Here is a 14,812-nt window from a genome sequence, read left to right as displayed (position 1 = left end):
CTTAAAAAACAATTGCTGTGAAATATTAAACACACATTTCTGATCTTCTCTACTTTTATTTCTTCCTTAATTACAATTTGTCTTTGGTCAGTTTCTATTTATTTGTGGTACTTTTGTTTTGAAAGCCAAAAAAAAAAAAGATTATCTGCTTCTACAAGTATCAGACAATATACTGTTGAATGGCTATAGCAATTTAAAGCTATATAAAGTTCAAAACATGTATTTAGTGTACATTTTTAAACTTGAAAAAATATCAAGTCAAGATTTACAGTTTCCTTGAATTTCTTTTTTTCTTCCTCGAGTTTATGCAACAATAATTGAATGAAATTGTGTGAAGTACATTAAGCAAAAATGGGGCATAAAACAGAATAATGCTCGATGAAAAGAATCTTGGGCAGCATCAAAACTGAAAATTTATAAAAAATATTTAATATATAGACCCACATACTTGGCATTAAATATTTTTCAAAAGTGGCCAGGAGATATGCAATACTGGAGGTCCAAATGTATAAATCTGAATCAGCTTTAGCAAATCTGAATGTTCATACAGAATGGACAAGTCAATATTCAATAACCTATTTATGGTTTAACATCAGTGTCAAACAAACATTAAGTCCATGAATCAATTTTGCCTACGCAGACCTAAGGGTAAATACACCACATGGTGGCAGGTAAACATTCATGTGATAATGAATGGGTTTATATTTTAAAAAGACCAATAGTTTTCTAATATTCTGGAGAATTAAAAATTATAACCCTGGGTGAAGCTTCTTTAAAAGTGAAGTAAGTTGGTAGATTGTTAAACCCTTGTCAGAAGTAGTAAGGGTAAAGGAAATGTTAAATGCCGAGTGAATGAGTTTTTGAGTATGTTGCATTATGTCTCATGTTTGGAATGAGTTAAACTCTACCCTATCATTCCATTACTTATGAATTACCCTGAATAATCTATCTGGACCCAAAAATGGAATATACAATACAACCTTTTACTGCAGAATTATCTACATTTATTAATACCTAGCAAATGAATACTCCTGTGAAGCAAGCAATATTTACCGAACATGGCCATTTTTTCTAGCTTGAATTATAACAAATACTGTATGCATTAAGAGTAAGAGTTGTATGTTGAGTAAGCAGTTTTCTTCACACAATGCAAGTGTACCAAGTTATCTACAACATCTGGTAATTCATGTGCTAACATCTAAAAGCTCTGCTATTTCAAAATTAGAAGTCAAGTGCTTACTATTTTAATCCCAGTCTTATGTATGGGTAATGAGGGAGATATTTGGTCAGAGAAGGAAGACAACAGCCAATCACAATAAAGCTTTAATCGTCCCTCATTACCCCAACACAATGTTAGATAGTACACACACAAGATGGAGCAATTCACAATTGCTATCAATTTGCTACAAGTGTATGGCAAGCCAACTAGAGATAAATGAAAGTATTATAACATACGATTGTCTCAGACTAGAGGCAAGTTCTACTTCACCGAGATGGCTGTTAGCACAAGAAAAATCCCTGGCAATCCGATAGCAACTATGAATTGTACCTTAAGCAATCACAGGTTGTCATGTTGCTGCTGGAACAACCACTATAAAACACAATGAGAATTGAGCACTCGAGAAGATGTTATAATTGATATTTTTGGCAATATATTCAGACCCAACAGCAACATTAATATCTTTGAGGAAAATTCTGATCCTTTTAAGTTCCGATCCTCAACCTGCTTATGAAAGCAACCATGAAAGTAACGGTATAAGAATAGGATATAATTTTTTTTACAGACTTGGACCAATTAAGAGGGGTGCTCCTTTCAGCTACTACTCTAAGTAATTTCACATACTGTACTGTAATTAAATCATTTGAACAAATTGTTTGTTTTTGCAGGTAATACAATAGCCAATATATTAAATGAAATTATAATTTGAGATGATAGTTTTAAACTTGTCATGTTTATAGTTTTTAATAATTGCTTAGATTTACCATATAAATATATATATATATGATTCAATCACAAAGTTGTGAACAAAGTATGATGATAAAGCCCACAAATCAAGGAAGTCAAGATCACTGACCTCATAGACCAACATCAGTGACAATGTTGTCTAATGTCAGCAATGTGTATGTGTTTCACTTTGTGGACTTTATCCTCATTGCATGAGGTTAAAAAAAAAAAAAAGTATATTTATTGTATGGGATTTCAACAGAACTTTCTTCATTTTTCCTGAAGTGAAGAAAGGATCCAGTCCAGTCCCATCTAAAGCCCAAGATCCTTATATTGTAATATGTATGCTCCAGTTTCTCCCGTGCAGTCAGTAGGCAACCTCTCACTTTTATCAGTAATAAAGCTATTGCCTAAGAGGCAAATTTTAACATTTGTGGTATGTCACAGCAGCAAAGCTTAAAACGCACCATAACTCAAATTTATACCATGAAATATTAAAAACAGCCAATGCAAAATGATTCGGCCGATGTCAAAAGTATTAATAGAACGAATTAGTGTTGGGGAGAGAAAAAAAACCCACTGTATATACCCGGTATCTACACTGATATTTAAAACTATTCTTTGTGGGGTGTACCATCTTGCAGCATACAATGTCAGCAAATCTTAAGAGACAACTGTGTTTGCTCTCCAACAACCAACATGAAAATGAGCAAAGTCAGTCTGATTCAAGTAGTGACCTTATCACTTGATATACAATGTTACATTACATATGTATCAGTGATATATATATATTATATATATAATATATATATATATACACACCCATACATACGTACTGTATATAATATAATCTCTTGCCTGTATGATATGCACTCACCTAACACACGTGACCACCAATTTTAATTTTCGGACAAATTTCTGCTCAAATCAAATCAGGTGAAAATATCGTAAATATGCAAAGGTTCCCAGCATTTTGGACACACTGATTTTTAAATCAAACTCTTAACAAGGAAGTCGTTCATTCGAATAAAAGCCACAGTTTGTTATCAAAGCTTGGCAAGCCATACTCCTCACCTCATGAGGAGCAAGTCATGCTCCTCACCTAAAAAACATTTAGTATCTCTTTTTTAAGTAGATGGCATTAATTTTAACTCTTTGGGCGAGGACCCGGTATTAACTAGCAATTTCAAAATAAATCAAATCTTTGCAGATTCTACATTGTGGCATTTACAAAACATATACTGTACTGAAAACAGCTGTGTGTGTGTGTGTGTGTGTGTGTGTGTGTTGTAATATATAATATATATTATATTTAATATACTGTATATATATATTTTATGTATACACACACACATTCATACAAATACTGTAGTTGAATTAGTAGTGCTTAACTAAGTGAATATTGAATTTGACTTACAACAATACAATGATATCAATGAGACAGGAAGAATCATAAAAACCACTTAACAAAATCTGCAAATATTTAAAATCGGGATCCAAAATACATGAAGGACATTGTGCCAGTGTAACAAAACCCTCAACAGCTCTGGGATATACATCCCAGAGCTTTTGATATCAAAGATATACCTTTGATATACCATAATTCAAGAAATGTAATTATACAAAAAGGAAGACACTTACTGTATATATATAAAAAGCACCAAATAAATGAAGATAACAATTATTCCTACCTAATTATAATGAATGATTCAACTTTAAAGTTAATGTAGTCATTGAAATAACAATAAACATATCTAGACATTTTATAGAGTAAAACACACGCAACAGAATCAAAGATAACAAATATTAAATGAGGAGGCTTTCCAGGTGTTGCTTGGTGTAAGGATAGAAGTGTGAGGACACGTTGAGATACTAGAACATGAAGGCCGCATCCTAGCATATACACCCACTCCCCTCTTGGTCCTGCTGCTGCTCCTGGGGAGGGGGCTGGGGGCGCAGGTCCACTGCTAGATCGGCAACAGTTAAGGAAAATACCGAACCAAGTAACACTTGCTTCTGTACAAAAATAGCTCGCTGCAAGATACAGTACTGTGTATTAATAACAAACATGTCTTAGCAAACAATATTGGTAACGTGCAATTGCAGGATTCCTGCCATTTCATTTTTCATTAAGGTAAACAGTTTTTATTTAAACCCTTTCAGAATTTGTGGGGGGGGGGGGGTTTCAATTACTGTCTATACTCGGTAACCTAAACCATAGCTCACTGCCATTTAAGTTAGATATATATTTGAACTGGCCAACTTTTATACTGGGAACGCCCAAAAACGAACAAATTTCAATACGTTTAAATTTCTCGCTCCGCAGAAAATGCAGTAACTCGAATTTATATTAGTCAAGAAGTCAAGCACTAATCCATCTCTCTCTCTCTCGTTTAGTACAACCTTTTATAACCTAAATTCTTATTTGGGTTAAAATATAAGAATAGGTAAAACCTTAATGTGACTATTCGTATTACTTGAAGATTCGGGTTACAGGAATCTAAATTACCGAGGTTTTACAGTAGAGCAGTAGCATAGGAATGGAGGTGAAAATATTAAAGGAAAAGGCATTTCAAGACAGTGCTTGGGTGTAAGCCTTCGCTGTACAAGTGATGGCTTGACAAAATTGAACAAGTGAGACTCCACTAAGGTAAGGTTGGAACAATATCGGGGGTACGATGACACATTGTGGACATGCACAAAATCCTGCAAAGTGGGCAAGCTTTCCAGTAAAAGATGATAAAGGAGAGTGAGGAGGACTTTCAATGAGGGGTAGCATTCAAGTTGCAGTACAAGAGTTAATGAGAGTGTTATATGGCTAACATTAAACATCACTCAAGGAGCTAATATGAGAACAGGAGGACATAAGGCGAGTGATATTAAAGGTATCCGATTCGTCAAGGATTCTACAAGGGACAAAGATTCCTAGACATTAAAAAAGTAAGAATCATCCTGAAAAATTAGACCACTCTGCAAGGACAGGTGCAGTGGGGCAATGCAGTTTGGACAAACGGGAACTGAACATGGCTCTTAAGTGACCGTGAGTTAAGTGGGTGTAAGATACGCAAGCTGGACACAGCCATTTCCCATCGCCTATTACGATAGGATGAAGGCCAAGGGGAAAGGTAGCTTTTAAAAGCATGCAGTTTATTTCCTGTAATGTCAGTTCAATGATCTGCCAAGGGTCACAAATTGCAGGAATTATGACCGAAATAAAAATGTTGCAAGCATGATTGGCCTCCTTAGTGGCAGTCTCCACAAGCTCATTCAAGGCAACCAATATGGTTGGGAATCCAGCAAAATTCAACTGCCTTGTATCTGCCAGAGATGAAATGATCAGTATTGGATTTTGACCACCACAGGAGGCAAAGGGTTACAAGACTCCAGTCATAAGGGCACAGAGAACCACAATGACAAAAAGTTGATGCAAAGATGATGAGCACAAAATTGCATTAAGTCCTGCTGAGTGCGCATGCTGCTTCTGGGTTAGGCAGCACATATAGGTTTGATCGATAAAAACAATGGAGCATCCAACACCATCAGCAGACTTGGACCCATTAGTGAAAAACTCGGCAGACACAGTAAACATGTCTAAAAACAGTTGAAAAATGTGGCAAAAATACTGGTGGAAAAAACAAACTATGAAGTATAAATGGTACTGTATACAGTATTGCCCCTTTTTGCTATAACTGACGGGCCAACTACTTGGGCTGGCTGTCCCAGGCAACTCATGTGGTTTACATGCTCTAAAAAGTTAATATAAATAATTTTGTTGGTATAGTATACTGTAATTTATGCCTGGTTGGTAACTCAACATATTGAGGGCTTTTATCTTTTTGGAGATAATAGTGACTCGTGGGTCATTTGAGAAAACAGATCTGTGCCAAGGAGTATGTGCTTGTTCTTTCATCTGCAATGTACTAAATCACATACCGTTCTCTAAACTGTCTAAATCATTATACTACTCTAAATCGTCAGTTTTATACTGTCCACATTCAAGATACCTTTCTCTTCATAATGCTCTGAACCACTTAAAAGCCACACATGCAAGAGTAAATATGTGTAACTGGAACATGTGCGTGACGTCTCCTCAAGAGGGACACCAAGTAGAAATGCTGCTGACAATACTTTACCAGAGATTAACACTATTGCCATGTGACATCAGTAACTGACCAGCAGAAACATTTGCACGACACACACTGGACATTATAGTGAGTGTTTTCTATCATGGTAATTTGTCATTTGTGAATCAATTTTCATGATTTATAAATATTACATTCTTCACATATAACTATTTGGAAAGGTTAAATTCTTATTTTCTAACCATATTTTGAGTTACAAATTTCCAAAATTGTAGTAATAGTAGTAACAGTTGGTTGAGAGGCGGGCCGAAAGAGCAGAGCTCAACCCCCGTAAGCACAACTAGGTGAATACTGTACACAAGTGCCTAAGGCCCACTTATGGGCCTAAGCTATTTGTTATTCTTGCCTCTTGTGCTTCCCAGTTCATGTGTCAAATTCAATTCTCCCTAGTAAATTGGTCTTGTCCCTATTTGCTTTCTTATACAGTTTTGTTATGAAGCGCTCACTATGTCCAGGTATTGTTTGCCAGAATATTAATTGCATTCAAGACAAGTTTTTAATTTTGCAGTAATAGTCTAATTATTACAACATCTATATTATGGTTGTCTTCTGTCTGTGAGGATGCCTGCACTCACAGCGGTCCCCCCTGGTGACCCGAGACCGATATTGCCCAGGCTGAACCCCCAGCAGTTGCTAACTCTCGGGTATCTACCAACTGCTAAGTAAAGCAGCGTAAACTGCTTTATAACTGTATAGTATGTATGCTTTATAACACTGTATAAATGTTCGAAGTCCTACCAGCGACTATTAGAAATATTGCCGGAACAATCGAGGACATCGAGAAATCGTGGACATCAAGTTTGATGGTATGTATTACATACTTATTTTAAGGTCCCAGCTTATTACAAATTTTTGCACAAACAGTTCTTAAATTTGCGTGGTCTTATTTTACCACGTTCAGATTCGGCAACAATTGCTCCTTCCAATCTGTTCCAATTATGTGTAGACTTTTTCGCTTATGATTCTGAGTACAAGCCAGATACATCACATACCATTAAATAACAGGGTGAGATTTGCCAATTGTCATCAGTGCAGGCTATTGACTAACACCTACAGCCTTAGTACTTTAAGTCTGAGTAACAAAGGATGAATGACACCGGACAATATTTACGTAAATAAAGGAATATGTGTAAAGTGAGAATAACTATTTGCAATGTGAAGCACCATACAGGAAGTTGCTATAATCTTGAAGTGCACAGCTTGCTCCAAGACTGGTATTATTTACTCAAGTGATACCTATAGATATAGTGAATTGCAAAGTAATAGGTGGTAAATAAAGGTGCATAGCAGCCAAGCAATTTCCGTTTAGTTATTCAGTTGCTTCTCTTGCAGCCTGGGCCTTGACCAAGCTTTCCTGGCCACTGATGCAATTCAGGCTAGCATCCCAGAAGCTTTCTTAACTCTCAACCCAACACCTTGGTATTTATTGCAGAAACTTATCAAGGTCCCTCTTGAATTTACCACTAATCTTATTGCATTACTTCTTGATTTGCTGTTAGGAGGTTCAAAAATATTGGACCAATTATGTTCACACAATTCTCCAATTGTGAAAATCTTGCTTTTTATCGAGTACTGTATATTTAAAATCTTGCCATCTCTCTCCAGTACATTGCGGTTTTATTGTGAAGGGCTTGGAACCTCACCTTCCAGTATTTCCATGTATATTATGATTTCCCCTTCCCCCATAGAGTACAGTTAAAGTGCTTTGCGTTGGTCACAATAACTCAAATGGTTAACCAATTCTGTGCAGACAAAGGTTCACTACAGTATATTTTCAGAAATTTCAAATGCCTCGAAAGGAGGCAAAAATCACTCGTTTTGAAGATTTTAATTATTCAACATACCATTGCATAAAAATAACTTACGTCTGTTGAACTAGGAACAATCATCCCATCCAATCTAGCTTTTACAATTTATCCGAGCTTTTTTCAAGACAATCTTAATTTATAAATTTAGCTAGGTACAACTTGGTTTAGTGTGTTTAGGCTATGGAAAGGTTATGTAAAGATATCCTTTAGTAATTTTCAAAAGAAGGAAACAAGCTGCAAAGACAATGATAAGTAAAACAGTTGTTTGGAATTAGTTTGAAATGGGATCACGTGTATACTTGAAACCATCGCCAATAACTGGATATTTGCATTGTACTGTACTGAAGACAGTAAGATAGCCACCAGCTTTGTGGGGAGAAAAACAGAAGGTTAAAATTGCTATCTTTGTTATATCATTCACTGCACAGTGATAGACATACAATTAACATATCCCACGGCACCCCCCACCCCACACATCATACAGCTTTCCTATTTAATTTATCACATTGTGACCCAAACAAATGTGTGGTACAAAAGTCACTGAAGAATGCTCTTCCACTCCATGTTGTCATTTGGCTAAAAAATTATTCTTTTATTTTTTCCTACGAGGTACTTTTAAGGCATCAGCCATTTTCCTTCCCTGACCTGTGCTTCTCTAACTTCATTTGCACAAATACCTTTTATCAAATAAACCTAGCAATTAAATTAACTAACCAATTCAAGCACTTAATCATCCACAGCTGTTTCACACACAATCACTCCATCACAATATATGACTGCATTCAATTTTAACAATCTCCTCAAGCATCAATAATCATTCTTGTCAATCTATTCACACTTCTAAATGAACTACCATCTGCATATATTAAATTGGAGTATGTCCAATTTGGTCACATTATGCCTTCACACTAGGTTTGCACATTTCTCAAATATTTATATCCTGATCGTCCTTGTGGCAGCATCTATGCACATTGTCACAAAGGTGACATGAAAACCCTGGCATATAACATACCTACATTATAAAATAAGTCGGTAATATTCACCATTAACTCGTATACAAGCACCGTTTCCTGCATAAAGTACTTTTATCACGGCATTTAACAGAACTTTGCCAACCTCTAGAAATGTTTATCACTTTAACGGTCTTCTCTGAACTTCGCATATGCAATTTTAGTCTATAATGGCCATATACTACTAAACAATCATTCTCATGTGTCTTCTCTATAATCTGTATAGATGTAAATAGTTGAGCTATACACCAACTTCCACCACAGAACTAACCCTCATCATAACTAATTTTCCCATAACTTCTTATACATTTCCACTCATTATCTGCCAACGGTACCAACTAAGTACACCAACGCCTAATTTGTGCACTTGCAACCTTCTCATTTATTTGTAGTGGAAAAATTCATAGTTCCTTTCCAATTCACAAGGCCTAACCACTTGGGCTGGATGGTAGAGCGACGGTCTCGCTTCACGCAGGTCGGCGTTCAATCCCCGACCGTTTACAAGTGGTTGGGCACCATTCCTTTCCCCCCGTCCCATCCCAAATCCTTATCCTGACCCCCCTTCCCAGTGCTATATAGTCGTGGTGGATTGGCACTTTCTTGTGATAGTTCCTTTCCTTCCTTTCCAATTCACAAGTGCATTACCCCTGTCCCGTGCCTTTGAATATATCTGAAAAATATCCTATTTCCCCACACTTCAGCTAACATTTATTAGCAAGCAGTTACTTAACCTAATTTGACAAAAGCTTACTTTCCTTTATGATTTATGCAAGAACTGAACAATACAATGAGTACACACTTAAGAGGCCTTGTAGAAATACCATCTTTTAATTATCAATTACATATGACCAAGGAATTACAGGTAATGTTTATAAAATCTTATACTAAGGAATAAAATTACATGGGTTATTTCATTTTTCAGTGAAAAATTTATTTTCAATGCTTGTAAACAAAATGCAAATTTAATTTCTATTTATGCATTACTACACTTTTTACAAAGAAGCACAGACATACTTACCTCATCAACACTGAATGTAAAACACCCTAGTGGCAGCTCTCACCTAAGGGTCGAGTCTTTCACTGTGAAGTGGCCATGCATAGTGTGTGCTGGAACAGTTAATCACAGAACATGCACAAACTGACAATAAAACACTACGTTTGGGTCGAGACTGTATTTGGTATCAGAGACATATAAAAATAATGATTAAAGCGTCAACTCCCTTACAGGAAACCCAAAAGAACTTTTTACAGCTTTCCCTCCATTGTATGAGGTACAGGTATATTGCAGTGAACAACATTAAGGGTGCTATATCCCTGCCACACAAACTAAACAAATAAACCACAAGAAGAAAACAATCCCACACACAGGCATCATTACGCCTAATGTGTATGCCTTTGCTTGTACAAATACCACACACAGAGGACATATGCACAATGAAGCCCATTTATACCTATGATTACACCTGAACTTTACACACACACACACACGCGCGTGCATGCATGAAGATCATAACCTGGCCACTTCATACATGCACCAACATATACTTAAACACACACTATACATATGAACTTTAAAATACACAGTAGAATATACAAAAAATTTAAGTTTTACAACTCATTTTTATCCCCTTAAAAACCCAAACAAAAACAGAATATGCAAAATTTCAAGCAAGATACTATTTTAACAAAATTCCTTTCAAACATTATTGTAGGAAATGGTTTGGATTACTATTATAAAATTTGTGATGCGTAGCAAATGGGGGGGGGGGGGGGGGGTGGAAGAGAATAAACAAGTATCTACAAGAACAAGGAAGGGAAGGGAAGGGAAGTGTCGGGAAAGCGCCAAGCCATGACGACTATATAGCACTGGGAAGGGATCAGGATAAGGATTTGGGATGGGACGGGAGGGAAGGAATAGTGTCCAATTACTTGGACGGTCGGGGATTGAACGCCGACCTGCATGAAGCGAGACCGTCGCTCTACCGTCCAGCCCAAGTGGTTGGACACACACAAGGAATGCACGCAGGAATTATCACCACCTTGTTCCAGCTGCCAAATGTTAGTTCCACCATGGACTACTAGTCCTCCTTTTTCTTTTTTTACTCCTTTTACGTGTTAAAAAAAAGGTGTGTTTTACATCTTTTACAACGTAAAACTTTATTTGGAAATTTTAAATACATTTAAAAAGGCTAATTTGTTTGGCAAGCATTTCCATCGTTGCCGATAGATTGTTAATAACCAAACGGGGTTAAAGCCAGTGAAATGTTTTTACTTAATATTGGAGGTGTGAAGCACAAGTATAAAAAATGGTCTATAATATGGCCAAATATAATGATGTCTACTTCCAATGATTTATTATTATTATTATTGTATATAAATGTGCTGGATTATTTTATATAGTATTTATAAGCTGCCTATATAAAGTGAGTTATTTTATTGCAAGTTAACGAAGCACTACTGTATATCAAATTGTACATATGTGCATGTATTATATATGATGTACATTTATATATTATACACATTATATATAAATATACACACTGTATAAACCAGCACTCACACCTATCACTCTTACTAACACAATAGGGCATATGACACACTTCTGCACTGAGGTTCAATTTGAACATCCATGATTAACTTAAGTATCAATAGCCATAATTACACTGATATTTCTCATTTGGTGAAGGTGCTAAATTACATTAACCGAATACCACAAAGCACTCAAGTGATGCTGAAGCATGTATTGTATATCACCATAGAAACACCAGGCTAAGTATAGGGACAGGTTAAGTACAGTTTTTTTTAGCCAAAATAATAGCTTCATTCTAAGGGCACAATACAGCCTTGTACGTTCTGAATCTGACATACGAGTTCTGTGTACACTGCCACAAATTCAGATTACATGAGAAAATCATTTAATGAGCCTCACAGTAACAAAACTAAAGTGTGGATTATCTCTGGAGCAAGGCAGAACACAGCACAACCTAATGGCAGCTTATCACTTATGCAACCCCGTGTGGAAAGTTGCCAATTCCGGCAGGCAGGCAGAATGGGCGGAAGAAGTGGACGATGGTTTGGTAACCATAAGGTGAATGGGTGAGTAGCTCCTAGCAAGCACACCCACCATCTGATGTCCGCCCGATATCCGCAGTGTTTTCAGAGTCTCGGAGCACAACCTCTGTCACTAGGCACCATTAAGGAAATATAGGCACAGGCAAAAACAGAACAAAATAGTTCAAGTGGAGTTTTAGTTGCAAGACAACTGATTAGTTATTTCAATGCCAAGAAAATCACAATGGATGTTGAGACTTTGTTGCTTAATGTTAAATTCTAAAAATTAAGAAAGGGCATTATATGACTAATGAAGTATTTAGCATTCTCATTTACTTGGGAAATTATTAAAATTTTAGTACCGAAGCATCATTAAAATCAGCCTTTTTACATCAACTGCTCCAAGCTTTAAATTTGTTGTATTTTCTTAACTCCACTTGCCATACTAATCACATACACTATGCAAACTTAATATTTAGGCATAGTACAAAAACATTGTGAAGCAACATGCTACATGAGCAACATGCCCAATGCTCTGCCATTCACAACCAAGCCATACTATACTCTCACTACACGTGTCTACTCAAGTTGTGGCAAAACTGCCTACAGTTAAGATCTAAAAGGCAATTGTATCCTAAAGAAATTCCCCCAATGACTTTTAAACATTTCAATACAATTAGGCATGGTGCTCTATGTAAGCTGTGAGACATTTACTTCTAAATAACTGCCAAACACCCCACATGTCCACAACAAAATCAATCGATAAAATCAAACGTGCATTACTGAACACGATGTAAAAATATAGGTGTGCATAACATCACAAACTAGAGGTCAAAATACATGCTCAATTGGCTGTGTTAGAACTTACCTTCACGTGGAGCGTGGACGTCCCTCTTCAACAGTGTTCCAACTTTCATAAAGTTCAAAATTCCTTACCTCACTCGCTGCATCTACTCTGTCACTAAAAATGATTAGTGAAAACCACTGAAACAATATTTTTAGTAAATAAATTTTTCATTATATCCGGAATCAAGCCTACGATGATGGCTTCAGAGATGGACCTAAGAAAATTTGAATTCAAGTTTTTTTTTTTACAATTGATAAATAACAATCTTCAATTAAGACAAGATGCTCATCTTTTAATATCAGCCAAATTAGAATCTATGTTGCAATAAGACAAACCAAGCTCAATATATCTACTTGCAAGCATTGTTAAGATGACATTAAAAACTCTTAGCAATCCATGTATCTCTACTGCAATGGCAAGAAAATGCAATGAATCCAGTACAAATAGAGAACATGCAATTATGAAACTAACGACCTTCATACCTAACCATCAACTCATCACTGCCACGGCTCATCAGGCATCATCATAATGCGCATCATGGGGGACAGATCAACATGCACCACCCTCCCTAACAAAGCTGCAGTGAACAAAGCCTTAACCTACATTGAGATTTAGCAAATTATTAACAAAAAACTGTTCCAAGTATCAGCACTTTGATTTTTTTTTTATCTAGCTACTATTAGATAATTTAAAAGAAAATATCTTATATTTTTCATCAAAGCTATGTAGTCAATAAATTTTTAAGTTAATTATTCTGGTTTTACTAAAGTTATTGCTAAGTGCATTTTGAATGCTAATGTGCTTTTTACCATATGTCAACACAGGGTACAGAACCTACACAAGTAGGTATCAAAAAGAAGGCACCAAACTTGGAAAACCTACAAGAATAGGTATTCAGGGGCATATTTTACCTGACAGGTGCTGTAGATGCCATTGCCAAACTGCCTGTGCCTGTTAACTAATTTAATGCACACAGGCACTTTATCCAAGCAGGAATGCCATATTAACGTACCTTCTAGTTGATAACTTGGGAAGGAATTGTTAATTCCAGAGATAAGGTCAGATTTTTGGCCAAGTTCTACTGAATTTAAGTACTGTAATTATCAAAAGAAGGCACCAAGCCAGGGAAGACTATGTTGCACCATCAAAGTAGCAAGAAATTTAAAAGGTGTTAAATATCACCAAGGATGCCAATACGAGAACAAATGAATAAGGCAAACGATATCAAAAGCATCCAATTCACCGAGAATTCTATCGAGGGACAAGCGGCCGCGAGCAGTAGAGTTAAGGCCCCAACAAAAGCTGGAGGGGAACAGAGAAAGGAATAACTGCAGAAGCAAACAGGACGAGTGCCAAGCATCAGTTTGAGGAAGGGGCACCCGTCTTTACTCCTGATTAACCTATGCCCCCCTCGCACCTTGAAATCAGGGTGGGGGGGGGGGGATGATATACATAGGTAAATCAAGCAAAGACAGCCAAGTCAAGGGGGCAGGAGGGGGACAAAGGCAGACAAAGTCTGGAGTTGGAGGCCTCAGAGGGGCATGGTCACGGGAACTGGGAAGGACAAACAGTGGAGCATACTTTATCAAAGACAAGTGTCAGAGGGAGAATCAAGGGCAATGGGAATCTCCATAGTGAGGTCAGTCAACTGCCACACACATGGAAGACGCAGGAACAGAGCTGGAGGTGAAAAGCAAGGAAAGTACCAATGCCTTCTTACCTGCTGTGGAGAAAGATGGAGAGGAACCAGGTTTACACTTCTGACTGAGATACTGGCACGCCAGTAGCAACATACTGTGCCTCCACAGTCTCAGCAGGAAAGGAAGAACAAGAGTGGACAACACAAAGATGACCAGGAGGAGGATGGACATAAGCCAGGAGGGGCAGGAGTTGTGGAGGGCTGAGAAGACGGGATTGGGAAGGCAAGGCTACAAGGAACAGGAGGAGGAGGAGGAAGAGAATCACTGAACTGAACAGCAGGATAAGACTAGGAGGGGAGGGTGATAACT

The 14,812-nt window shown here is 37.0% G+C and overlaps 1 protein-coding gene across 3 annotated transcripts in view; it reads right to left on the bottom strand.

The window, feature by feature from the left end:
• Nucleotides 1–3,686: 3,686 nt before the first annotated feature.
• The window catches only part of Rab6 (RAS oncogene family member Rab6), a 46,832-nt gene continuing 35,706 nt past the window's right edge, over nt 3,687–14,812 (bottom strand). The window contains exon 8 of one of the 3 annotated variants that reach the window (XM_045756689.2): nt 3,687–3,918. In XM_045756689.2, the coding sequence (XP_045612645.1) occupies nt 3,839–3,918 (80 nt within the window). In that variant the 3' untranslated portion in view covers nt 3,687–3,838. Of the gene's footprint in view, nt 3,919–10,062; nt 12,090–14,812 lie in introns of those variants that run through there. The other 2 variants (XM_045756691.2, XM_045756690.2) reach the window with 2 other exon arrangements.

The sequence above is a fragment of the Procambarus clarkii genome, chromosome 53 (genome assembly GCF_040958095.1).
Source record: "Procambarus clarkii isolate CNS0578487 chromosome 53, FALCON_Pclarkii_2.0, whole genome shotgun sequence".
NCBI lineage: Eukaryota > Metazoa > Arthropoda > Malacostraca > Decapoda > Cambaridae > Procambarus > Procambarus clarkii.
The sequence above is the reverse complement of the archived record's forward strand: the minus strand, read 5'-3'. Positions and strand labels throughout refer to the sequence as shown.